The sequence below is a fragment of the Plasmodium coatneyi genome, chromosome 11 (genome assembly GCF_001680005.1).
Source record: "Plasmodium coatneyi strain Hackeri chromosome 11, complete sequence".
Classification (NCBI taxonomy): domain Eukaryota; phylum Apicomplexa; class Aconoidasida; order Haemosporida; family Plasmodiidae; genus Plasmodium; species Plasmodium coatneyi.
The window spans coordinates 542,520-566,872 of NC_033566.1; the positions used below are offsets into that span (position 1 = coordinate 542,520).

Here is a 24,353-nt window from a genome sequence, read left to right on the forward strand (position 1 = left end):
ATTCTTTCAACCCTAACACACCCTTATTCCCGCCCTTCCTCCCTTCCTTCCTTTCTTCTTCCCTCAGTACACTTCCATATTCAATGGGATAAATAACACCTTCTCTGGAAAAAGAAGAAAGGGAAGATCAAACCACCAACAACAACACTTCGATACATCCACAGATGACACGTTAACAGAATACTCCACTGAAGCTTCAACATACGGTTCTACAGATAATTCTATCATCTATAATGCTAGGCCACCATCTGGAACGAAAAATACACGGGGTCGAAAGAATATAGGTTACCATGGTATGTGATGTACCACTACATGTGATGTTCTCTCTCCCCCTCTTCGGAGGGGGACCATATAAATAACTGCAGAACTCATACAGTGTGAAAAAGAGTAAATTGGCTTTTTTCCCATTTGTTCCTTTTAATTTATTTTTTCCTCTTTTCCTTTTTTTTTTTTTTTTTTTTTTCTTTTGTTTCTTTCTGCAACTTATGTTAATTACAAAAAAAACTTGATTACACTTTCGTAAAATGTGCAAAAAAAAATTGCCAAAAAAATTACCCAAAAAAAGAAAGAAAAATGCCCTAATATAAATTTGTCACAGGAAAATTGCGAAAAAGTGGTCCTCGTCGCTGTTCCGTGAAAACAGTGCAACGTGCACCACCGAGTGCGCAAAGCAAAATTGCACCGTGTAATATTTACAAAAAAAAAAAAAAAGAAAAAAAAAAATTAAATTGAATTAATTCATAATATTAAAAAAGAAAAAGAAAAAAGTCCACCTCTAACATTTAAAAAAAAAAAAAAGGAAAAAGAGGAAAAAAGAAAAATAGGAAAGAAATGCCACTTCGTCCTTTGCACTGTATGTAAACTGTGCGCATAACCTCTTTATATTAAGTGGGAAGGAGGAAAAACATTACACATTCCAATGCGTTACATTCAATGTGTTACATTGCACACAATGTGTTGTTACATATACGATGTTACATTACATACGTTGATAACTAATGTTTTTCCTGTTTTCATTTCCTCCTCTTCTATCATTATTATTTGCCCTTCCTTCCCTTCTTCTTCTGGTGGGTGGTGATGGTGGTGGCCCACCAAATACGGATGATTCATCCGCAGAACCAATGGTTGAGGCACCTTCTGTGGAATATAATGTTGAGATGTCGTCTTCTGTGAGTGTGTTTAGGTCCCGTCGGACGGATCATCTATTTCTGCTGCTTCCAAAGGAGTTTTTTATCCCAGAGAATAGGGAAGTGTACTGAAAGAAAGGAAGGAAGGGAAGGCGTGTATATTATGTTCAACATAATTTACACTGGCATTTATTTCTAAATAAAAAATCAATATGGAAAAGAATACTATTATTCATGCTATTATTTGAATTATAATTTTACTTTAAATAGGAGGAAAGCAGCCGCCGGTATTCCGACTAGTGCACCGGCAGAAGGAACCGCTGTACTAGCAACTGTGCTTTCACCAGGGGAGGTTTCACTATTGCGCTGTGCTAGACTCGCTTGGGACTCAGGACTACTTGCCTCCTGTGTGCACTGCTTTGGATTTTTCAGTACACACCCTACATCTAATTCTGCTTTCTGCTCATAATCCAAATACCATTCTTTAAATTTATTACACCACTTGTGATTTTTTGTGTGCTACACATTCCTTCTGTATAATTTCATAGGCATATTGTACTTTCTGTAGGTAATCTTCATATCGTGCAGAACAAAGTTCCCCTTCACCTTTTGGTTCCTCAGTTATAGTACTTTCATCCATCTGATAATTGGACAGTATTTTCATTTGTTTGAAATACTCTTGAGTAATATCAGTATATATAGTTCCACACCTATATTCAGAAAGCAACTTCTCCTTCAGTGCACGATAAATTTTATCCGTAACTTCTGAGAAGGTATTATCCCTGCCCAAATTGTTCCATACTTTATCTCCCAGCCAAAAATAAAACAGGTCATATACAGGACCACTCACTTCCTTCCTCCTTACTTCTCCTGCGTAGTCCCCCTCTTCGTTCGCACCATTAGTTACATAACACCAAGCTTTTGTGATGTTACCGGCATGTTTCTTAATACGATCATACTTGTTTAATTCATTCTCTAAATGAGCCCTTATTTCTGTCTCCTTATTCCAAATTCCACCTCCTGTGGTACTTCCTGCCCCTCTGTCAAAATTATCGTACCTTTCTTTTGAAGGTAATTCATCTGAATCATCTTCCTGCAAATGTAATTGGTGAGGAATGAAATATATAAATGAGTATTCCTATAAATGTTCCTTACATTTTCCCATTACAATATGTACAAAGTGCCACGTGTACGTTGGTGCATTTCAGTTGAACATGGAATAATGTGCAGTAGTTGCTGTAGTGTTTGTTCTTGTCCTACTTCTTCCATTGTTAAGGTTTCCGGTGCCTGTACTCCTTTGCACTCTAATTGTGGTAAATTCTGCTTAGTCTCACAGTTTCCGTTGCTTTTCTTGAATTCCATACAGTACTTATCATCACTATTATTTTCCACACATTTCTCACATAACCATATATATGCTTTTTGAGCTTTACTGTGGTATTTAATATAATTCCCATCTGATAAATAACTACTGCACTTCGGAAGTTTCGCTATAGCACTAACATTATAGTCATAATTGAATAGTTGCATACTATTATCGAAAACGTCCTCGCCAATATTATCGTACATATCATTGAACTTCTGCTTGCGTTTTTCCCCTTGTAACTTGTCGTAAATTTTCCTCATTATATCCATAAAATCCTGGTCCTTTAATGTTCTTATTTCATTAACTAACCAATAATAAAAGAAGTCCCAAGGTTTACCGTCGAGTGGTGGTCCTTTCTCTATTTCCATTTTATATGCATTGCACCATCCTCTTGCAACTATACTGGCCAAGCCTCATCTCTTAATTCTTATTGGCCCTAATACTTCCCCCAGCGTCCTCGTTAATTGATCCCCGTAATTCTCTTGCGGTGATTCTTTGTTACATGTTCCTTTCTTGTTGAACTCATCGTATACTTCCTGTGTGGGCAATGGAAGTGAACTTCCGCTCTGTAAGTGTAATTGACGAAATATAAATGTATGTATTCCTCAGTTCATAATTTACTACACTATAAATAAAAAATTATGCACACATTCATATGTAATTATTCATGCTGTAGAAGGAAGGAAGCAGAAAGAAAGGAAGAGAGGAAGGAGGATCTAAGTGGGACGAAGGAAGGGGTTATAGGGAAGGGTCTAAGGAAGGAAGGAATGGAGGATCTAAGAAGGTCTAAGGAGAAAGGAAAGGTGGGTCTAAGGAGGAAGGTGGTCTAATGAAGGAAAGAATGGGTCTAAGCAACGGTCTAAGGGAGGAGGAAGGAAGGAGGTCTAAGGAAGGAAAGGGAAGATGTCTAAGGAAGGAGGAAGGAAGGGTCTAAGGAGGAAGGTCGGTTGCTAGGTGGGTGGTAGTTGGGTTGTTAGGGTGGTGGTAGGTGGCAGGGAAGGTTGTTAGGGTTGGTGATAGGTGGAAGGAAGGTTGTATTAGGGGTGGTAGGTGGAAGGAGGATTGTATTAGGTGATAGATGGAAGTAATGGTTGTTAGGGTGTTGGTTGGTGGAAGGAAGGGGTCTAAGGAAGAGGAAGGAAGTAGGGGGTTTAAGGAGGAGGAAGGAAAGCATGGTCTAAGGAAGGAAGGATGATATTAATTTTCGAGGTATAGTGTGCACTGGAAGGAGTAGTGGGGAAGGCTTAGGTAGTGCATAATGTGCTCATTTTATGTATGCATGAATTATTTATTGTATTCTCATCAGAAAAGAAAAAGAGAACATAACAGTTAAATTATTATTACTAAGTGTCCATGGGAGGGAAGAGAAAGGGTGTGTATTAAACAATGTACTATTACTACGGGAACACGCATATACATGTTCTCTTCTAAGTAATTCGTACTCGTTTTCTTTCGTACATAATTAACTTATTTATTTTAAATCCACATTCTGCTCACTAAATATGGATGAACATGTGCACATTTCGAGAAGGGAAGAAATGAAGTATATGTGAACTGTACTTATGTCAACTTCTTGGCAACCACCCCTTTTAACAATAACAATTGAGCATAGTGAATGGAAAGAACAGGAGTGCGTGACGAAGCAGGAAAAAAATTGTTCCTCTGCTCAGAGGGGAGATAAGAAAATTACACTCCTATGTACCTAATGAAAGGGGGGTCCCTAAGAATATACTAATACACTTATACACAAGGCAATAGTGTGATATATGAATTGGTAAGGTAGGGAAGAATGGGCTTCTGCATACATTTGCCCAATTATTCTAATATATTTATTCCAACATTTCTGGCTTTAATTCGTATGTGCACATATAATGATTTTGATACATATATGTATAGTGTATTATTAGGGCTTAAAAATAGAGCAGCGTGTATTATAGAGGGAAAGGAAAAATTTCATATCCATATTTATGGAGCAGGCTAAATTTTTTCCACATGTGCATATTCTTTAAAGAGCATGTGTGAATAGTTCCTTAATATGAGTATATTATATAAGTAGTGGGTATATATGAAAAATGAAAACAGGGGAAACATTGGGGGTTAGTACCTGTTAGAAATATATATGTGTTCATTATACACTTAATACTATATTTGTAGTAACTGAATAATAGGAGTGTATGTGGGAACACCTATTAATGTGTTCCATTCTATCCGAATTATATTTGTAGGTGAAGGAGTTGAATGAATTACCTTCAAGGAAATATGTAAACCAGGAGGTTGATGGAAGAACAGTTTCAAATACCTGCACGGATCCAACGAAGGGGGGGGATGCTAAAGGGGAGGTAGAAAGTTTCCTTAAGGGGAATGATAAAGGGGAATATGCGGATCAGATTGTAGGAACATGGTGTCATATAAATAAGACGAGGGGCACCACGGAATCTGAGAATAGCTGGTGTTACGTTTTTTACTATTGGCTAGGGGGTATATTGTCTGAATATTCGGTAAGTGCTGATTCATTTTCAGGCGCCATGGAGGAAATTTATAAGGCATTGCGTAAGTTAGTTCCTGGTAGTAAGTGTAAAATAATATGCCCCAATGTTGACAAAACCACATTCGACCGAAGGAAAGTAATATATGACTACTCACACGATTATGGTCTAATTGATATGTATTCACATACAGGGAAGAAATGTTGCGATCAACATTATTACCAACACCTACAGGCCATTGTTAAAGCTTATGAGGCAGTACATTTCGACTGCAAAGGTAGTACCGGTGGTACATGCTGTGGAGAATTTGAAAAAGTATATCAGGGAAACAAAGATCAGCCGACGCTAAAATTGGAATGTCAGTTAGTGCCAGGTTCTTCTGGTCCAGTTAGTACTGGACACCAGTCTCCCGGTTCCTCTGGACCAGGTTCTACTGCTTCCAGTACAGGTGGTGCCGTGGCACCTGCAGCTGTGTCAGGTGGCGTATTGGCAACAATAGGATTACCAACAATAGCATTCCTTTTATATAAAGTAATTGTTCCTCAATGTATATTTAAAATATATATATAAATAATGCAACATGTACACTAAGTATTTATTTCTTCCTTCCCTTTTGGAATAATAAATGTTCAAATATATGTGTTATTTATATATATGCTGCATGTACCTTCTTCCTTTCTCTTTCTTCCTTCCTTCCTTAGACCCTCCTTCCTCCTTAGACACCCTCCATCCTTCCTTAGAACCCTTCCTTCCATAGAACCCTTCCTTCCTTAGACCCTCCATCCTTCCTTAGACCCTCCATCCTTCCTTAGACCCTCCTCCCTCCTTAGAACCCTTTCTTCCTTAGACCCTCCTCCCTCCTTAGAACCCTTCCTTCCTTAGACCCTTCCTTCCCTCCTTAGACCTCCTTCTAATCCCTTTCTTTAGACCCCTGCCCTTCTTAGACCAACCTTTCCTTCCTTTCTTCTTCCCTCAGTACACTTCCATATTCAATGGGATAAATAACACCTTCTCTGGAAAAAGAAGAAAGGGAAGATCAATAAACCACGAAATAAACACCTTCTCAGATGATTCTACCGAATATTCAACAGTAGGTTCCTCATCCAATTTAACAGATGGTGATTCCACCACACTGTATTCTGTCCCGTACACTATGAAACCAAAAAAAGGAAGTAGTAATGGACAGCAGTCAAGAAATATAAGTTATCATCGAATGTGAAGTTTTTCTTCTCCGTTAATTATAAATAGTGCATGTAATTCACCCCCACACTTTCCCCATTAAGTACCTGCACAATTTCTAACATATTTCTATACCACATTTATAAAGGTAGAAAAAAGAGGCGTTTACAGGGGAAAATTTTTACCTTCCAGAAGAAAATTTACCTTCCAAAAAAAAAGGAAGGAAAAGAATAAAAAAAAAAAAAAAAAAAATAAAAAATAAAATAAAATGAAATAAAATAAAATAAAATAAAATAAAGGTGAATGAATCAGTGGGCTGTGGGAGGGTGTGGCATTTCGCAGTTAAGAATGTACAAGATTTCACATTTTAGGGGGGTGTATGTAGGATTTCGCATTTTAGGGGTGTGCCTGTACGATTTCACACTTTAGGATGTGTGTGTAGGACTTCACATTTTTAGGGTGTATGTGTAGGATTTCACATTTAAGGGGTGTATGTGTAGGATTTCGCACTTTAGGATGTGTGTGTAGGATTTCACATTTAAGGAGTGTATTTGTAGGATTCGGCGTTTAAAGTTCCGGGTTTCAGGTATAAGAGCAACAATGTTGGCCTGGTGTTTAGCTGTTTAAGGGTGTAAGAAACAACAACATGCCCTGGTATTTAGATATTTTAGGGGTGTAAGGACAACAATGTGGCCTGCTATTTAGCTGTTTTAGGGTATAAGAAGAACAATATAGCCTGGTGTTTAGCTGTTTTAGGGGTATGAGGACAACAATATGGCCTGGTGTTCAGCTGTTTTAGAGAGGGGTATGCATCTAAGGTGTTCATAGAAAAAAGAAGAATGAAAAAAGAACAAAAAAAAAAAAAAGGAAATTAAAAAAAAAAGATAGAAGGAAAAGAAAAAAGGGTTTAGGCTTCCATACTTAAGGTTCCGCGTTTCAGGGTTTTTAAGAACAACAATATGCCTGTTGTTTAGCTCTTTTAGGGAGGGGGAAAGAATGGAGGAAAAGAAGGTAAAGAAAAAAAAATAAAAATAAAAGAATGAAAAAATACACATTGGCGTGATACATGCCTGTGTGATGTGTGCTGCGTTCTGTTTAATGCGTGTTTGCGTCCTTCCATGTGTATTATCAGGGTCGCGTGACGAGAAAACTTCGACGTGTTGGTGCCTCCCTAATATGTTCACCCCGCGCTATGCGCATCATAACTGTCTTTTTTTTTAATTTGTATACTTCGCAACACTTTTTGAACAACTTAAACGTAGGTTAAAAAAAAAAAAAAAAAAAAAAATGAACGAGAGCGAGAAGAACAAAACAAAATGGGAAAGAGGCACGGGGAAAGAAATCCCCAGACGAAGCTGCTAACACACACACACGGGGGAGGAGCCCCGCTCAGTTATCCTGATGTTCAAGCGGATTTGCTTTGCTCCCCATTCTTGGTCCCTTTAAAAGGAAGCATCAACAAAGTGGAGCGTTACACAAACACAAAGGGAAAGATACACATGGTAGGGTTACCCCCCCTCTTTCTGCAGGGATGCCCCCTTTTTTGCTCGGGTAATATTGCTACGGTTCGTCGTCTCCTGGAAGGTCCTCTTCTACCTCCCCCGGTGGAGCGTTTTCCCCCGTTTGGGTATTCTTCTTTTTTTTTTTCTTCTTCGACGTCGTTGTCGTCTTCTTCTCCTTTTCCTGCACGAAGTTGGCCCCCGGTGGTTTGGGTTTGCTCAGCTTGTGCGTTGGCTTCTTGGCATTCATGAACCCATTTAAAATTGCGCTCACAGTGGTAGATGTTCCAGGAGCACGGTAAACGCCAGTTTTCTTCGAATCGATACCTAGCTGCTTATGTATGTATAGTTGCTTATTCGAATTTTCCACATAGATGCCTAAAGATGCATCTGTTTCGGAAAAATTAATCTTATTAAAAGGGAGAATGATAACATTGTATAACTCTTCAAAGTTAATTCTGCTAACGATAAAACCATCGTGGGTGAAGATTTTCAAATGGTTATCCACTCGAAGTCTAGGGTGGGTAGTTGCTGTAAGGAAATGCTTCCCATCATTAAAGAATTCACAAATAACTGCACAGGATGCTTTCGTTTTGGTGACTTCCTTTTTTGTGGTGGTATTCCACAAGGTGATGTCTCCACTTAAGTTCCCAAACCCACCTGTTAGAAGCAACTTCTCTGAACAATTCAACCTTAAGGTGTTAAATTTATGCCTCCCAAAGGAATGAGCAATATTAGCACATTTGTCATACAGAACAATTTCTGCAGGAATGTCTCCTTTACAGACATAAAATTTGTTTTGATTATAAGACCAGATGCAGTCATAGATTTGTCCTCGGTCGGTCATTATATTCACCTCGCTAAACTTGCTCGTGTCGATGAAGAATAAGTTGCTTAGTCCATAGTAATACTGCTTCTCCTTATCCACCTGTGTGTGCACATTTAACAACACCGCAGTGGCATTTTTGTTCCACTTGAGCTTCATCTCATCTGAGTTAAAAAAACTCTTCGAGTAAACATGGTTACTTAAGTCGGACGACTTGAAAATCTTAAATACGGATGGTTTACCTTTAGTCCCTCTTTCATACGTTGCAATTAGCGCTTCTCCTCCTCCTTTTTTATTACCTTGCTCAGGGGACACATCAAAAAATTCCAAATTTTCTAGGGTCAGTTTACTTACGTACGAAGTGAAGTTATTTTCCTTATACACGTAAATAATGTTGTTCATTCGGATGGCGCACAAAGATTCGTTTTCACTCCATTTGTAAAAGGGCCACATCTTGCTGCTGTAACTTTTGAGCGTGTCCACACGCACGGGAATCTTCTCACCAAAGTTATCATCGCGGTGGCAACTATCCCCGTAGCAAATATCGCTGTGGTCCGTGTGGTCGCCCTGCCCGGACGCTTTTTTCCCCCCTGTGTTGGGCGCTTTTTTCGGAGTTTCTTTAAGAGTTGTGCTAGACTTTTCTTTGGATCGTTCTTCTTCTTCCGCGCAGTGGCTCCCCCTGCCGCCGGGTGCCCCATCATCACCCTTTGTATTTTTTTTATACCTGTTCTTCTTTCCAGCTGCTTTGCCAATGTTATACACGAACAAATTGTGTGGTGATACCTCCGGTTTATATTGGCAGTACAACACCAGGTGGCTATCCTTGGGGCTGCTAGTAATTGCTTTTATGGGCGTCTTCGCCCTAATTTGGAAGGAGGAGGCTGTCCCTCCCTTATTCGTGTTATCATCCCCCTGTGGTAGGTCGATGATTTCGGCCACGTTCAAGTTGGACTTCTTAACCAGAATAATTTTTTTATAATCGTTTGTGCAAGTGGCTAGCTCCACATCCTCAAATTCTTTGTAAATGCGAATACCCCGGTTGAGTATAAAATCGTTGTTAAATTTGATGTTTCCCGTTTTTTTTACTTGTGTTGGGGGTGGTGCGCTTTCATTGCTCGTGGCCGTTTTTCTCCCATCTGTACATTCCCGCTTGGCACTTTCGCTGGGTAGTGCCAAACCATTCTCTTCGCTCCGTTTGATCTGCTCTTCTATATCATCAACTATGCGGCTACTACAACTAACGTCGTACTCGTAAACCGTTGCTTTGTTTTTGCTCACCGCGAGGAAGAACAGATTGTTGTTACTGCTGTGACTCGGCTCTGACGACCTCATTGTTGCAGAGATGTGGTACTGGTTCCAGCCGGATTTTTCGGCTATGGTTCTCCCCGCGTCTGCGCTATACACGTGTCACGTCGCGAGTGAAAAATCGAATGCGAGATTCGGCTCCCCCAGGAAACGGTTGACGCTTTCTCGTTTGGGTTATCAATGACCTGTTAAGGGCGATGTTAGCGGCTTTGTTGGCGGCCTTCCGGTAATCTACCACTAGCGTGCGCAAAACGTTTGGTGATGGTGGGAATGCCTTCCTAGGCAATGTTCGTAGCCTTTCTCCTATTATGTCGGTTAAATGGTGGTAAAATTCGAATTATGTGCTTCCAATTTTTGGTGGAAGGGGAAGAACTCCCACCGAAGCAAGGAAAGGAAGGAAATATATATTGACAAGTAGAGGAGCTTAAAAGTTAAGGGTAGGAAGTTGCGAAATTATTATTATTTTTCTTTAATTAATTTTTTTTTTTTTTTCCTGATAATGCCCTCCCGCCTTCCGACGTACGTATATATTTCCCCCTTTTTAAGGGCAGCTAATGGTTGGGAGCGTTCAGAAGGGGCCTCTTTCCTGTGAGATGTAGACTCGCTTGTTTTTTTTTTTCTTCCACTGCAATGATCCCTCATAAGGGGTACATTCTTCCTTGCAATACACGCGCATGCGCAAGTGAAAAGAAGCGCGCTAGGTCCACGTTGCAGTATACCTGTACATGGTAAATGCTCATCGGTGTATGCATAATCATAAGGGTAACACAACCCCCTCATGTTGCGCCCCACGTTGTCCACCTCGTCATTCCATTTTCTATTTATGTAGGCACAATTATTACATTTTTTTTTTTTTTTTTTTTAAATTACGTTAGCATTTTTTTTAAAGGAACATGAGAAAAAGGGAGAGGAAACTTTGAACTATTGAAACAGAGATTGCCATTTTGGACTTTTTTTTTAAAGCATATTTTTGCGCAGGAGAGCACATGTGATGTGCTGTTGGAGGCGCTAGAAATGGACAACTTTGCGCAAAAAAAAAAAAAAAAAGAGCAGTGAAAACCCTAAGCCCCTCCTTTTTTTTGGCAGTAAAAAGGCCCCTTTTTTTTTTTTGGTGCTTGCTCCTTATTTGGGTTGTTGTTGTTGCTTTCGCCCCCCCTTTTTTATTGTGTGTACTTCTTCCATATTGTACTTTCGATTCTCTTTTTTTAAAAATTTTAGAGGGGTAGACGGATTATTTTTTTTATGATGAAATGAGAAATTCGATTTTTTTTTTTTTTTTTTTTTTTTTTTTTTTAATACACCCTTTGGGTGTACACCCCTAAAGGGGAATATACCCCTATCACCATTCCTCCTTCTTTCCTTCCTCCTCCTTATTTCTTCACTTCCTTAGACGTCCTTCCTTCAAACCCTAACAACCCACCTACCACCCTACCACCCCTAAGAACCTTCCTTCGACCCTACCACTCCTAAAAACCTTCCATGCACCCTACCACCCACCTAACAACCCACCTACCACCTAACAACCCACCTACCACCTAACAACCCAAACAACCCACCTACCACCTAACAACCTTCCTTCATCATCTGGATGATGATGAAGTATATGGAACAGAATATTTTGTTGCAGTGTCGGTTAGGTTGGTTCTAGAATATGTTTCTGTAGAAGTGTTGTCGTCGTCGTCTGTTAAGGTGTTCAAATCGTGGTGAATGGTTGATCTTTTCTTCCTTCTGGCATCAGAATGGTTACGTTTATTAAGGAAGAATGGTTTATACTAAAAAAAAAAAAAGAAAGGGGTGTTATGGTTGTTATGTGATAGGTGGAAGGAAGGTTGTTGTTAGGTGGTTGATGACAACTGTGGTATAGATTTACTTACCTTGTAAAAAATGTATGCCAATGCTGGTAATGCTACGGTGGACAATGCACCACCAGACACAGCTGGTGCTACACTACCACCTGCACTTTGATCAGCATCACTAAACGAACCAGATGAACCGGCCTGGTTTGGATTGTGGTTTGGTGGTGGTGTGCATGTTAATTTTGATAGTTGGTTCCCTTCACAGTAATTGTTACCTTTCCCTTTTTCTGCATTAAACCATGTACAAAATTGATCACTCGAATGTCCATTATTTGGTGCGCAATCCCCCTCCACAATAGGACACACTAATTTAATGGCCTCTAGGTGCTGGTGATATGCTAGGTCACAGGATTTGTTACCTCCACCTAATTGATGTTTAATAAGGGTGTAGTCCATGAAGTAATCATATATTATTTTCCTTCTGTCGAAAATTTCTTTGTCAATACCACGACATATTATTTGGCACACATTCCCAAGAGTTGATTTCCTCAATATTGGGTAAATCGCGTCCATGACGTCAGAAAATGAATCGGGATTTTGTCCATACTTCAACAATATATCTCCTAACCAATAGTAGAAAACATAACACCAATCATAATTGGACTTAGTGACTTTCAGGTTTTCATGTATGTAACACCAGGTTCCGACAATCTGATCCGCATATTCTCCCTTATCCCGCTCCTTAAGGTAAGCTCCTACCTGCTTCTTAGCATCTTCTCCATCCTGCTCTCCATTACAGTTGGTTGAAACTGTTCTCCCTTTGACTGTATGGCTTACACGTTCTCTTGAAGGTAACTGGTCCAAATCATCCTCCTTCTATAAGTGCCATTGGTAATGTGAATATTCCCATGTATCGCCATATTTGAACCTATTATATTACACGTAAATTAATATATGCGCTCTATTAACTTATTTCTCTTAAATAGAAAGTAACCGTTAATTTTCCTCTTTGATCCGGCATTGTTAATATGGACTCCGTGGTATACACAGTAAACTTATTTTAACGTATGCTCATTCATGCAGAACACAAATATGTGTGAACACCTTTCCTCCTCCATAATCATTATGGAACAGCGTTAATTTTCTATTCCTCGCCACCCAATAATACACATTCCTCAATTGTGAAGTGAACACCGTATTCTATATACATGTGCTGAAACATTATATACTCAATTCATATAAAAAAAAAAGGGAATGAATACAGAATAAATCGCGCCATAAGCAAATTAGAAAGGAAAGAAATGCAAATTTCTTATGCACATTCCCTATTCGTGTATTATACACTATTAGTCCCTATTCCTGTATTATTCTATTCCGTATGTTACATCATCAATTGCATTTCCTTCACTATTGCACATATAAAAGGAGCGTAATAACTCTTAGGAGCACATCGTGCTAACACCTTCCATTTTTCCTAAATTGCTATTATGAAAAAGGGTGGTTGCTAAGAAGTGTATATATATATAATACAGTTCATATATGCTTTATTCATTCCCCCTTTTTTTCATACTGCGCACATTTATCCATATTTAGAAATGGCGATTGTACATTTATGGAATAAGTTAACTATACATATGTGTGACATAAAAGATCTAAATGATCCGTCTATCATAAAATATATGTGCCCATCCTTTATAATAATACATCATTTAATATACGTCCCCTACCTTTCCCGGCCACGCTTATTTAGTAATAATAATTCCATTGTAATTTTTCTTATCGTTCCCCTTATGGTGAGCACACTGAAAGTAACTCACACATATAGAAGGTACTCATTCTGTTATTTGAGCCGCCCCTTTCTCATTCTTCTAATGCACACGATATTTCGAACATTAATATCCTCACTCCATAAACCCTCCTTCTCTTCCCCTCTCAGACCCATTCCTTCACTTCTCCTTAGACCATTCTTCCATGTTTCCTCCTTAGACACCTTCGTTTCCTTCCCTCTTCCTTAGACCCCTTTTCTTCCTTCATTCCTTTCTCAGATCGTTCTTCCTTCCTTAGACCCTCCTTCGATAGACCTGCCTTCCTCCATAGACGCTCCTTTCTTCGAAGCTTAAACATTCTTTCTTCCTCCTCCTTCGAACCCTATCCTTCCTTCCTTCTTAGGCCCCTACCTTTACTTCCTTACTTAGATGCCCTTCATTCAACCCATAAAAAACATCATTCTAACACCCCTAAAATATCATTCTAACACCTATAACAAAATCGTTCTACAAACCATAACCCTTCAAACACTGAATCCAGAACCATAAAAACCATAAACGCTAAACCCTGAACACTCAAACCTGAATTCTAATGCATAAACCCTCAACCCTAAAACCTAAAACCCTGAACCCTAAACCCTAAATCCTAAACCCTAAAACCTGAACCCTAAACCCTGAAACCTAAACCCTGAACCCTAAAAACTGAACCTTAAGTCCTAAACCCTGAACACTGAACCCTGAAACCTAAATCCTGAACCCTAAACCAGGAACCCTAAACCAGGAACCCTAAACCAGGAACCCTAAACCCTGAAAACCTAAACCCTAAACCCTGAAACCTGAAGCCTAAACCCTTAAACTCTTTTTACCCCTGCAGAATCTGTTAAACTTCTTAATTTTATAGAACAGAAAGAAAGAATGAAAAATAGGTGGAAAGGATTGAAGGAAGGAGGGAGTGAGGGCGTGAAGGAGTGAAGGAGGGTCTAAGGAGGAAGGAAAGAAAAAAAAGAAATTAAAGAAAAAAAAGAAAGAAGTAGAATGAGGAAATGGAAGAATATTAATATATATGAAATAATATGTATTAGCAAAGGGAGTAATTTAAAATAATGTAATATGCATTCCAAGTAAGTGTGCTATCTATAGTGCACTTCACAGGAGGAGGAAAATGGACGTAATGGAAGAGGGGACTCATTATTATGGAGCGCATGTTAATAGGGGGAGAACGGATTTATGATAAAGAGAATGTTATTATAAAAGTGTGTGTTACTCCTCTTTATTATAATTAATTTTTCTCAATTAGTTTAACTACTTTTAATGTGTATGAATAGTACTGTACACACATTCCTAAAGGGGATTTTGAAAAAATGTTCTCTACATGTGTAGGAAGTATACTGGATATATGTGCGTGATCAATTTTTTAAATAAGCACTTCCGATATAAGAATATGAACAATAAGGGTTAAGCATAAATGGAAATTGTGAGTAAAATTTTTGCCTCCTACTAAGGTATATTTTTATGAATGGAACAGTGAAGGGTGCTGAGGGATACGAATAAATAGTAATAATAATAATACTAATAATAGTAGTGGTAGTGTATAGATTCTAAATGATTATATGGAATTGTAGAATAGTGTATTAAATACATGAAGGATGTGAAAAGCGCAAACCACAACACCTTTTCACATAAATTTTATTACATGTATACATATAAATGTGTGTATACACACATACAAACAATAGCAGTAACAATGGCAAAACCACCACAAGCTTCATCACCACTAACGGTTAGCACTACCACTACTTCTTTCCTCATTATTCAAAGTAGTGTGGGTACACATACATACATACATACATACATACACATATATATATATATATATTATTCATGTATAATACTTCTTATGAATAATACATGGAAACATATATATATCACTAATTTCATTCGTAGAAAGTGGAGTTGGAAAATTTACCATCAAGATTAGCATATGAAAATTTTAACCTTAATTGGACAACATACAGTTCCGACCAATATGTCAGTAGCATAAAAGGCAGTGTGCAGGCAGTACTACAGCAATATTTGAAGAGTGATAAGTACTTAAAGGAAATTTTGGGGGCTTGGTATTACATGAACAAAGTAATGAATAGTAGCAACAACCCATCCTATGCACAGCGCTGTGAATATTTTCATTACTGGTTAGGTAGTAAGTTCTTCGAGAAACAAACAAGTGGAGGTGAGTTCGTCGACTTCATGGAAAAAATTTATGATGCACTGGAGGTGTTAGATGTTGAGCACAAGTGTGAAAGAATAAATGTATTTATTGACAAATTCACTTTCTCCCAAATGAGGAAAATGTATGAATACAAACAGGATTATGGTACTATAGATCTGCAATTGAGAACTCATAACAATTCTTGTGATACAGATGTTAGCACTTACCTGCAAGATATTCTTACAGCTTATGGTGCTGCGCAGAGTAAATGTGAAGGAGGAGCAACTTATAGTAAATATTGTGATGGTTTCAAAGACATGTTCCAAGAGAGTGACAACAACAACCAATATGAAAAACTTTTAAAGGACGGATGCAAAGGAGAACCTTTACCGGAGCGCGCAGTACTTGCAACAATGACAAGAGACGGGAGGCAACAGCCAGTAAGGATAAGTTTACTTTCCCCCCCTTTTTTTTTTTTTTTTTCTCATTTGAATGTGTACTAATATACTAGCATATATATATAATGCACTTTATATGCATATAAAGCACTCTATACATAATGTAACGGAGAATATGTGTGAATACGTAGTAGAAACACATTCCATTTCTAAATATATTCCACTTCCTCCTGCTCAATTACATTTATAGGAAGGATGTTTGGAACAATTACCGTCAAATGAACATTTCTACAGTATATTTAATGAAAATAGAAACCAGTGTCAAGGGGAACCTCCTACGGGGGTTGACGAGGATCCACTGTTAGAATACGGTGATCTTGGAGGTTATTGGGATACAATTAAGGACCGTTATTGTTATGTATCTAAGGTGGAAATGGAAGGTGATCTTTACAGTGAACGTTGTAATTTTTTATATTTCTGGATAGGATATCTGTTAAATGACAGTCTTTCGAAGGTTGATTTCTCAGGACGTATGAATACAATTTATGATGCATTAGTACAATTGAATGTTCAGAATAAGTGTGAAAGGAAGCACACTAATAATATTGACAAAAAACTTCTCAAACAAATGAGGACAGTGCACGCTTACTGTCAGGACTATAATACTATAGAACAGCGGATAAACCGTGGTGACAATTCTTGCAATAAGCAGTACTATGAACACCTCCAACATGTTCCTGCAGATTACAAAGATGTACGGAAATACTGTATACAGGAGCCTAGTGATAAGTACTGTGTCGAATTTAAAACGAAATATGAGAAATACGGTGGTCCCGTATTGTCAAATTTGATGTGTTCTTTAAAACATACACCGGATTGTCCAAGCAACGCTGTCGCCGCTGCTATATCTGGTACATTTGCTGCGATTGGATTACCAACAGTCGCTTTCTTCTTCCTATATAAAGTAACATCATAATAAAAATATATACATATATACATATATATTTATTTATATATACACATGTATATGTTATATATATACATGTCTATATATAAATATATATGTATATACGTATGCACATATACATACACATTTCCACGTTCCTTTCCTTTGTGCAGTATAATCTTCTACCTTCTTGGTTTGGTAACCAACTTAAAGGAAGAAGAAGGAAAAAATGGTCATTAGAACGGAACTTAGACACCCTAACGGAAGATTCTACAACGGGCGGCTCCACATTCGACTCAACAACGTTCGATTCTACGGACGTCTCAACAGTAGCTTCCACAGCAGCGTCCGATTCTACGGACAATTCTACTATATATAATGAACGACGACGACCACCACCAAGATACAAAGGAAGAAGTAAAAGCAGAAGTGAGCAGGAGGGACAAAGGCAAAAAAATATACGTTATCAACGTATGTAAAGTGATGTGATGCTGGTGGGCCCTAGAAATGGACAACTGCTTAAATTGACAACTTTGATAACAAAAAAAAAAAAAAAAAAGCAGTAAAAGCAGTGTAAGTCAAGTCCCCCCTTTCTTTTTTTTTTGACAGTAAAAGCCCCTCCTTTTTTTTTTTGTGGTTGATGTTCCTTATTTGGTTGTTGTTGTTGTTGTTGCTTCCGCCCCTTTTATTGTGTGTGTGTACACTTTTTCCATTTCCTTTTTTTTTAAAATTTTAGAAGGGTAGACGGATATATATATTTTTTTCTTCTAATATTATGAATTAATTCAATTTAATTTTTTTCTTTTTTTTTGTTGTGCCAGTGTTTGTTCTTTATAATTTTGATTCTTTTTCGTATACATACACATGCATGTGACATGGTAAAAATTTTGTGTAATTGTACACACAGTCCTTTTTTTTTTTTTTTTTTTTTTTTGTAGGAACATTCTTTTTTTAAGACACTTTTTTTTTGCGGAGGCGAAGAGCAGTGCACATCTGTGTGACATGGTAAAAAATTTGTGTAATTGTACACACTTTCTTTCTTTTTTTTTTTTTTTTTTTTAAGAACACTTTTTTTTTAAGAAACTTTTTTTTTTTGAGAACACATGTACGTAATGTTTTGCTAGATTGACTTTGCGCAAAAAAAAAAAAAAAAAAGAGCAGTGAAAACCCTAAGCCCCTCCTTTTTTTTTGACTTCTTTTTTTTGGTGCAATTTTTTCTTTGTGACAAAATTTATATTAGGGCATTTCTTTTTTTGGACAACTTCACTTTCACAAATTTCTGTGACAAAATTTATATTAGGGAAATTTTTCTATTGGGCATCTTTTTCCTTTGGACAAAATTTTCTTCGAAATTTTTTCTGTGTGACAAATTTATATTAGGGCATATTTTTCTTCTTTTGGACAATTTTTTCTCCTTTTTGCAATTTTTTTTTGGTGCAATTTTCTCTGTGTGACAAAATTTATATTAGGGCATTCTTTTTTTTCGCAATTTTTTGTGTGACCAATTTTTATTAGGGCATTCTTTTTTTTTGGACAATTTTTTTTTTTGGCCTATATTAAACTTAAATTTGAATAAACGCACAAGGGAAGAACGCAGCTTCTCCTTTATCTTCTGTGAAGAACATTGTGTAATTTTGCACTTTTATATGAACTGTGCATCTAAAAGATGTGTATAACACAAGAGTGGGTATAATATACTTTGCGCAATGTTGTACACATATTCATTTTATCAAATAAACAGAAAAAAAAAGTAACCCCCCCTTTTTTGACAAATTTATTAGGGCATTTTTTTTTGTGCAATTTTTTTGACAAATTTATTAAGGTAGGAAAAGTTATGGAGGTCAAAACTTGTGCAAAAAAATGAATAAACATATTGCACCTTCACTAAAAAAAATTTACCAGCAGGTCTGTTAAGTGAAAAAATTTACCAAACAATCAGAATAAAGTGGAAAAAAAATTTTTTCTTCTTCTTTCTGGACTTATATTGATTTAAACATGAACATGTACACAATTTAATACAATACAAAAGAAAGACAGGAAAAAATTAAAAAAAGAAAAATCCTTCTGTTCATACACTGTATAAACTCTGCGTTAATTTATGCTTCCTGCAAAAAGGAAACATTACATTCCAATGTGTTACATTCCTATGTGTGTTTTACATACGATGATAACTAATATTCTGGCGACTCGCTGTATTCTTTCCTCTTGTGAGTGGTGATCTACCACCATATAGGGTAGATTCATCCGTAGAACCTACTGTTGAAGCTTCTTCCGCTGTTGAATAATCTGTTCCATATTCTGTTGTTGAGTCGTCGTCCGCGAACTCATTAAATTCTCTCCTAATGGATCTCTGTACCCTTCTATTTCCTTCAGAACGGGTATGCTTCCTCAAGAAGAAAGGTTTGTACTTGTAAAAAAAGTATGCCAATGTTGGTAATGCTATGGTGGCCAATACGCCACCAGATACACCACCAATAACACCACCACTAAGAGCCTCAGCTTCTTCCCCTTCTTTTCTGTGACTACCACCACCGTCACTCCCTCCTTTTCCTTCCCCACCCATGACGGGGTCGCCAAGGTCTAAGTCATCTCCTGCAGAAGGTTTCTTTGGTGTTGCGGGGCATTCCAATTTTTCCAGTTCCTGCTTAGTGCAGTATTTTTCATATTTCCCTTCTTCCCTTTTGAACCAGATACAAAAGGGATCACTATTAGCTGTATCCCTTTTGCAGCGTTCACTTACAGTGGAACATGCTGTTTTAATGTTTTGCACATGTTCCTCGCACTCACTAATACATTGAGAACCAGAACTCTGTAACCGTGTTCGTATATTACTATGGTCATAGAAATAATCATATACTATTTTCATATTCTCGAAAACGCTTTGGCTAATATTTTCGTCCTTGTATATACACTTACACACATTACTGTACCCCTTCCCGAAATTTGATTTCTCTAGGTGTTGGTAAATTGTTTCTATAACTGTTCCTAGCGAGGCGTCCCTTTTCATTTCGCCTTTTATTTTATCCCCTATCCAATAATATAAAAAATTACAACGTTCACTTCCCGCAGGGTGGCTACTTCCCATTGTACATGCGTAGCACCAGTTTTTCACAATTTCCTCGGCATAGTTTTCAAGGTCCGTGTACAACTTTAATGCATTCCTTACCCTTTCGTGTACGTTAGCCTGGTTCCACTGTCCTTCCTTAAATGGACACTCTATTTCACGCATATCAAACGCAGAGTATCTTAATTTTGAGGGTAATGTTTGTAAACATTGTCCATCCTACAAAATGTAAATTAAGATTGAATAGAACATATATAATGAGTAGGAGGAGGAAGAAGAGGAGTGTGTATATTCTTCCATGTATTTTTTTTTTTTACATTTTCTATTGAATTATGATGAACACATGAAGAATATTATTATATATGTAGTAGTGATAATGGTACATCCACTTGAAATCAAAAAAGAGAATAAATCTCCAAGTACTTCGCCTCTTCCCTTCACCATTGTTTACATGCACATTCCTTCTATGTATATATATATAAAGTAATCTAATAATGTTCAATCATTCGGAAAGGATTTATAAAAATATTTCTTGTTTCATTATTATAAGCGAAAGGACATGTGTGAGCTCTGCCCCATTATTGATTATGAGCTCCTGTTAAATTTTTATTTTCCTGAATAATAGATATTGCTTAATTTTCAAGCATAGATAACATATTATATATACATATCAGATCATTATGCACTAATTTAAGGCGGAAATGTGAAAAATTGGCCAAGAAATAATGAAATAATGTGGAAAAATCATATTTCATATATTCTTCACACACCATACTTTCCTATTGTTGCTAATAGTTCAAAGCATCACATTATTAATCATACCACTTAGTTATTATGTACATAAAGGAATAGTCATATATGAGCAAAAATGTTAGCACATATTATATTAATTCATGCTTCACTGTTATTTAAAGTGTTACTAAGAACTGTTAACAAATGCAGTACACTTCGTGTGTATTGTGTGCACTTCTTTCATCCTCCAAATGTGCACATTCTTCAACATGTAGTGTAGAAAAGAAATTTATAAATAAAATAGAAAGGAACATGCAGTACCAAAGGAATATATGAAGTATATGTTAAAACAAAGGAGGAGCACACATCCCCATAACAATACGTTCTGGAGTACACGTTCCCACTTCTCTTTCATAATTATTGAATAATAATAATTCCTCCCTTTTTTTTCCTTGCTCCCTGATAAGTATACTGTAACGCATTCATATGTGGAACATGGACAACATTATTTGAGCCAGTTCTCCCATAATGCATATTTACCTTTATATATTAATGTAAACGCCCTATTCCTCTTTTCCCTTTTATTATAATGTATTAGAAGGCTAAGTAAGCTTAGGAGGGATTAACAAAGTTTAAACAATTGGAGGGCTGAAAAGATTGGAAGAGGTCTTCTAGGGTTAATGCTTAATCTAGAATTCCTTAATTCCGATGTTATAAAGTTTAAAAATTTTTAGAGCAATATAGGCTTGAGGCTTGAGCGCTTAATGTATAGCGTTCAGGGTTTAGCTTTTAGGGTTCAGGATTTAGGGTTTCATATTTCAGGGTTTAACTTTCAGGATTTAGGATTGACGCTTCAGGGCTTACGGTTGAGTGTTCAGAGTTTCAGGGTCTCAGGCTTTTAGGATTTAGGGTCTAGGATTTATGGTTTAGGATTTACGGTTCTGGCTTAGATGATTTCATGGATTCAGTGTTTAGGATTTAGGTTTCAGGGTTCAAGGTTCAGGTTTTTTGTTGGTTTACTCCTTAGGGTTAAGGTTTAGGGTCCAGTGTTTAGGGTCCAGGGTTTAGGGTTCAGGATTTGAGGGTTTAGGGTTCAGGTTTGAGGGGTTAGGTTTGAGGGGTTAGGTTTGAGGGTTATTGATTTAGGTTTTAGGGTTGTAGATTTAGCGTTTAGGGTTATAGATTTAGCGTTTAGGGTTAATGATTTAGGGTTTAGGTTTTAGGACTCAGGGATTGGCGTTTAATTTTTAGAGTTCAGAGTTTAGGATTCAGGGTTTAGGGTTTTGGGTTCAGGGTTGAGGCTTTAGCGTTTAGGGTTCAGGGTTTAGGATTTTAGGATTTCAGTGGTATTAACGGACTGTTCTTATAGAAAATCTCCTACGGAGCATCCACGCGCCGAATGCATTCCCATGGACAATAATCCCTGAATGCTGAACGCTAAGCTCCAAGTCCTAAATGTTATACCCCCAACCCTAAACGATAAATCATAAAGCCTGAAGCCTAAAACATAATTCCTAAAACCCTGTACGTATCCCCTAGAATAGTGAATCCTAAAACCTAAAAACTAAGCCCTATACACTAAACCCTAAACACTTAACCCCAAACACTTAACCCTAAAGCCTAACCCCTGAACCCTAAACCCTAAATACTTAACCCCAAACCCCAACCCATAAACGTTAAACCGAGAACACTAAAACCTAAACCCTAAAACCATGAACACTAAACCCTAAAACTTGAACCTTAAACCGTGCACCCTAGACCCTGGAGTCTAAACCCTGAAACCTAAAACCTAAACCATAAACTTGGAACCCTAAATCCTAATAGCCTGAACCCTGAAAACTAAACCCTAAACCGTGAAACCTAAACCCTGAACACTGAACCCTATACCCTGAACCCTAAATCCTAAACCCTGATCCCCGATCCTTAAACGACAAATCCTGAACCATAAACCCTGAACCCTGAAAGGCTGAACTCTGAACGCTGGAACCTCCTAGCTAGCCGCTTCGGGTTATTCTCTTTTAATTTTGAAATATCCCCGTTTTTACATTCATGCAGGGTCCGAATTAATAAGTATGAAGTGGGAATGTATAGGTGCGGAGAACACACAGTTTTTCAGATTTTAATTATAAGCCAATTTGGTGTTTTGGGGAATGTAAACTTGGGGAGGTGGCATAATTCGTGGACTTATGTGACGAAGACGGTCCGTGAAGTAGAACAATGTATAAGTTATATTATGATGAAGTTATGAGGATAAAAAAAAAAAAAAAATCCAAAAAGTTACTCACCATGTAACTGTTTCAACATGCTTATTCTGCCGGAATAGAACCCAGAGTAATACCAAGACATAAGATATTTGAGGAGCTCTTGCAATTCTTTATTTTGTTTGGTAGAGTCTTGCTCATTGTTGGGATTTACAACATTTAATTTTCTCATAATGAAATTATCAAAATGGTTATTTATAAAGTTATTTTCTTTTTCAAATGCACCTTCATCTATGCACAGAAGTTGCGACTCTAGGAAAATGTTTAAGGAACCGCTTCTTTTTTTTTTATGTTTCACGTACACATCACTTATTTCTTTATTGTATTTCTGGAAGGTATCATTAAGAGGGATTGGCGGCGGCTCCAGGAGGCTTTTAATTACTTCACTGTTCATGTTAATGTCCTTTTGGTATGGCAACTCATTCGTGTATTCATTGGCATATCCATTGGTATACCCGTTGCCATACCCGTTAGCGTATTCCTCCGCATGGACAGAATTGCGTCTTACCAACTCCTCATTGGAACTGCTAGCAAAATCCTCCTTTTCGAAATCAAAATTAATTTTATCGATGTCAATATAGCGTCTTTTTCTTTTATGCCTCTTCTTATCATTGCTTTCCCTGTTGTCAGCCTCGTCGGGAACTTTGCCCAGGCCGTCTGCACACATCTCCAAATTTCGCTGTTCATGCGGGCTGTTTAAAAAGGCTTCACGATAATTATTCCCGTTGATGTTTTCGCTTGCATTATTACCGCTAACATTTATGAACTCCAAGCCATCGTCAGATTTATTCCAGTCGTCCTCCTCCTCGGGGGAAGCCCCCCCTGGAATATTCTTTTCTATATAACTGTTTAATTCTTCATTTTTTCGCTTTAAGAAATGTTCATTGTCAGCCTCCCCCCGAATTGTACACTGTAAAATATTTTTTATACAAATGGGTATTATGGTTTCATCATTTAAAGAGCACTCTGCAGTGTTTTCTTTCTTGTGTTCTTTCAGATCGCTGTTATTTTCATTATTCCCATTCATTTTAGCTACCTGCAGTTGAATGGCGCATTATGCTTCTCTCAATTATTTCTTTGCTGTGATTGTTCTGGCATTTTGCTTCTCATGACAAACGCACCACGTTTGCCATTTATGCGGTGGAATAAATGCTTTCGAACTGTTCCTTCGGCTGCTGCGACTGCTCTTTCTTGACTCCCCTTGACTGCTTTTTTTTTCTTCTTCCGTGAAGATCAGCAAAAAAGTGGGTAGATAAATTTCCCTTTTTTTCCCCCACCTTTAAAGCACGTCGCTGGATTTTTTTTATGAAAAAAAAAAGAACAGGGGAATTAACAAAAGTGCAAACCTTTCCCACGAATGGACAAATTTACACTACACAGTTGAAATAAATATGGC

General features: G+C 37.5%; 4 protein-coding genes across 4 annotated transcripts; all 4 read right to left on the minus strand.

Annotated features, from left to right (window-relative positions):
- Nucleotides 1-1,620: 1,620 nt before the first annotated feature.
- On the minus strand, nucleotides 1,621-2,861 carry PCOAH_00032890 (KIR protein; the record flags this gene model as incomplete). Its single annotated transcript, XM_020060084.1, has 2 exons — nucleotides 1,621-2,220; nucleotides 2,388-2,861. 2 exons carry the CDS (start codon nucleotides 2,859-2,861, stop codon nucleotides 1,621-1,623), a joined length of 1,074 nt encoding a protein of 357 aa, XP_019915647.1.
- Nucleotides 2,862-7,718: 4,857 nt separating this feature from the next.
- PCOAH_00032900 (Uncharacterized protein) lies at nucleotides 7,719-9,815 on the minus strand (the record flags this gene model as incomplete). Its single annotated transcript, XM_020060085.1, has 1 exon — nucleotides 7,719-9,815. The coding sequence occupies one exon, from the start codon at nucleotides 9,813-9,815 to the stop codon at nucleotides 7,719-7,721; it is 2,097 nt and encodes a 698-aa protein (XP_019915598.1).
- Nucleotides 9,816-11,368: 1,553 nt separating this feature from the next.
- PCOAH_00032910 (KIR protein) lies at nucleotides 11,369-12,605 on the minus strand (the record flags this gene model as incomplete). Its single annotated transcript, XM_020060086.1, has 3 exons — nucleotides 11,369-11,560; nucleotides 11,663-12,460; nucleotides 12,579-12,605. The coding sequence occupies 3 exons, from the start codon at nucleotides 12,603-12,605 to the stop codon at nucleotides 11,369-11,371; spliced, it is 1,017 nt and encodes a 338-aa protein (XP_019915743.1).
- A 10,368-nt stretch (nucleotides 12,606-22,973) lies between these two features.
- Nucleotides 22,974-23,984, minus strand: PCOAH_00032920 (Uncharacterized protein; the record flags this gene model as incomplete). Its single annotated transcript, XM_020060087.1, has 1 exon — nucleotides 22,974-23,984. The coding sequence occupies one exon, from the start codon at nucleotides 23,982-23,984 to the stop codon at nucleotides 22,974-22,976; it is 1,011 nt and encodes a 336-aa protein (XP_019915893.1).
- Nucleotides 23,985-24,353: the final 369 nt, after the last annotated feature.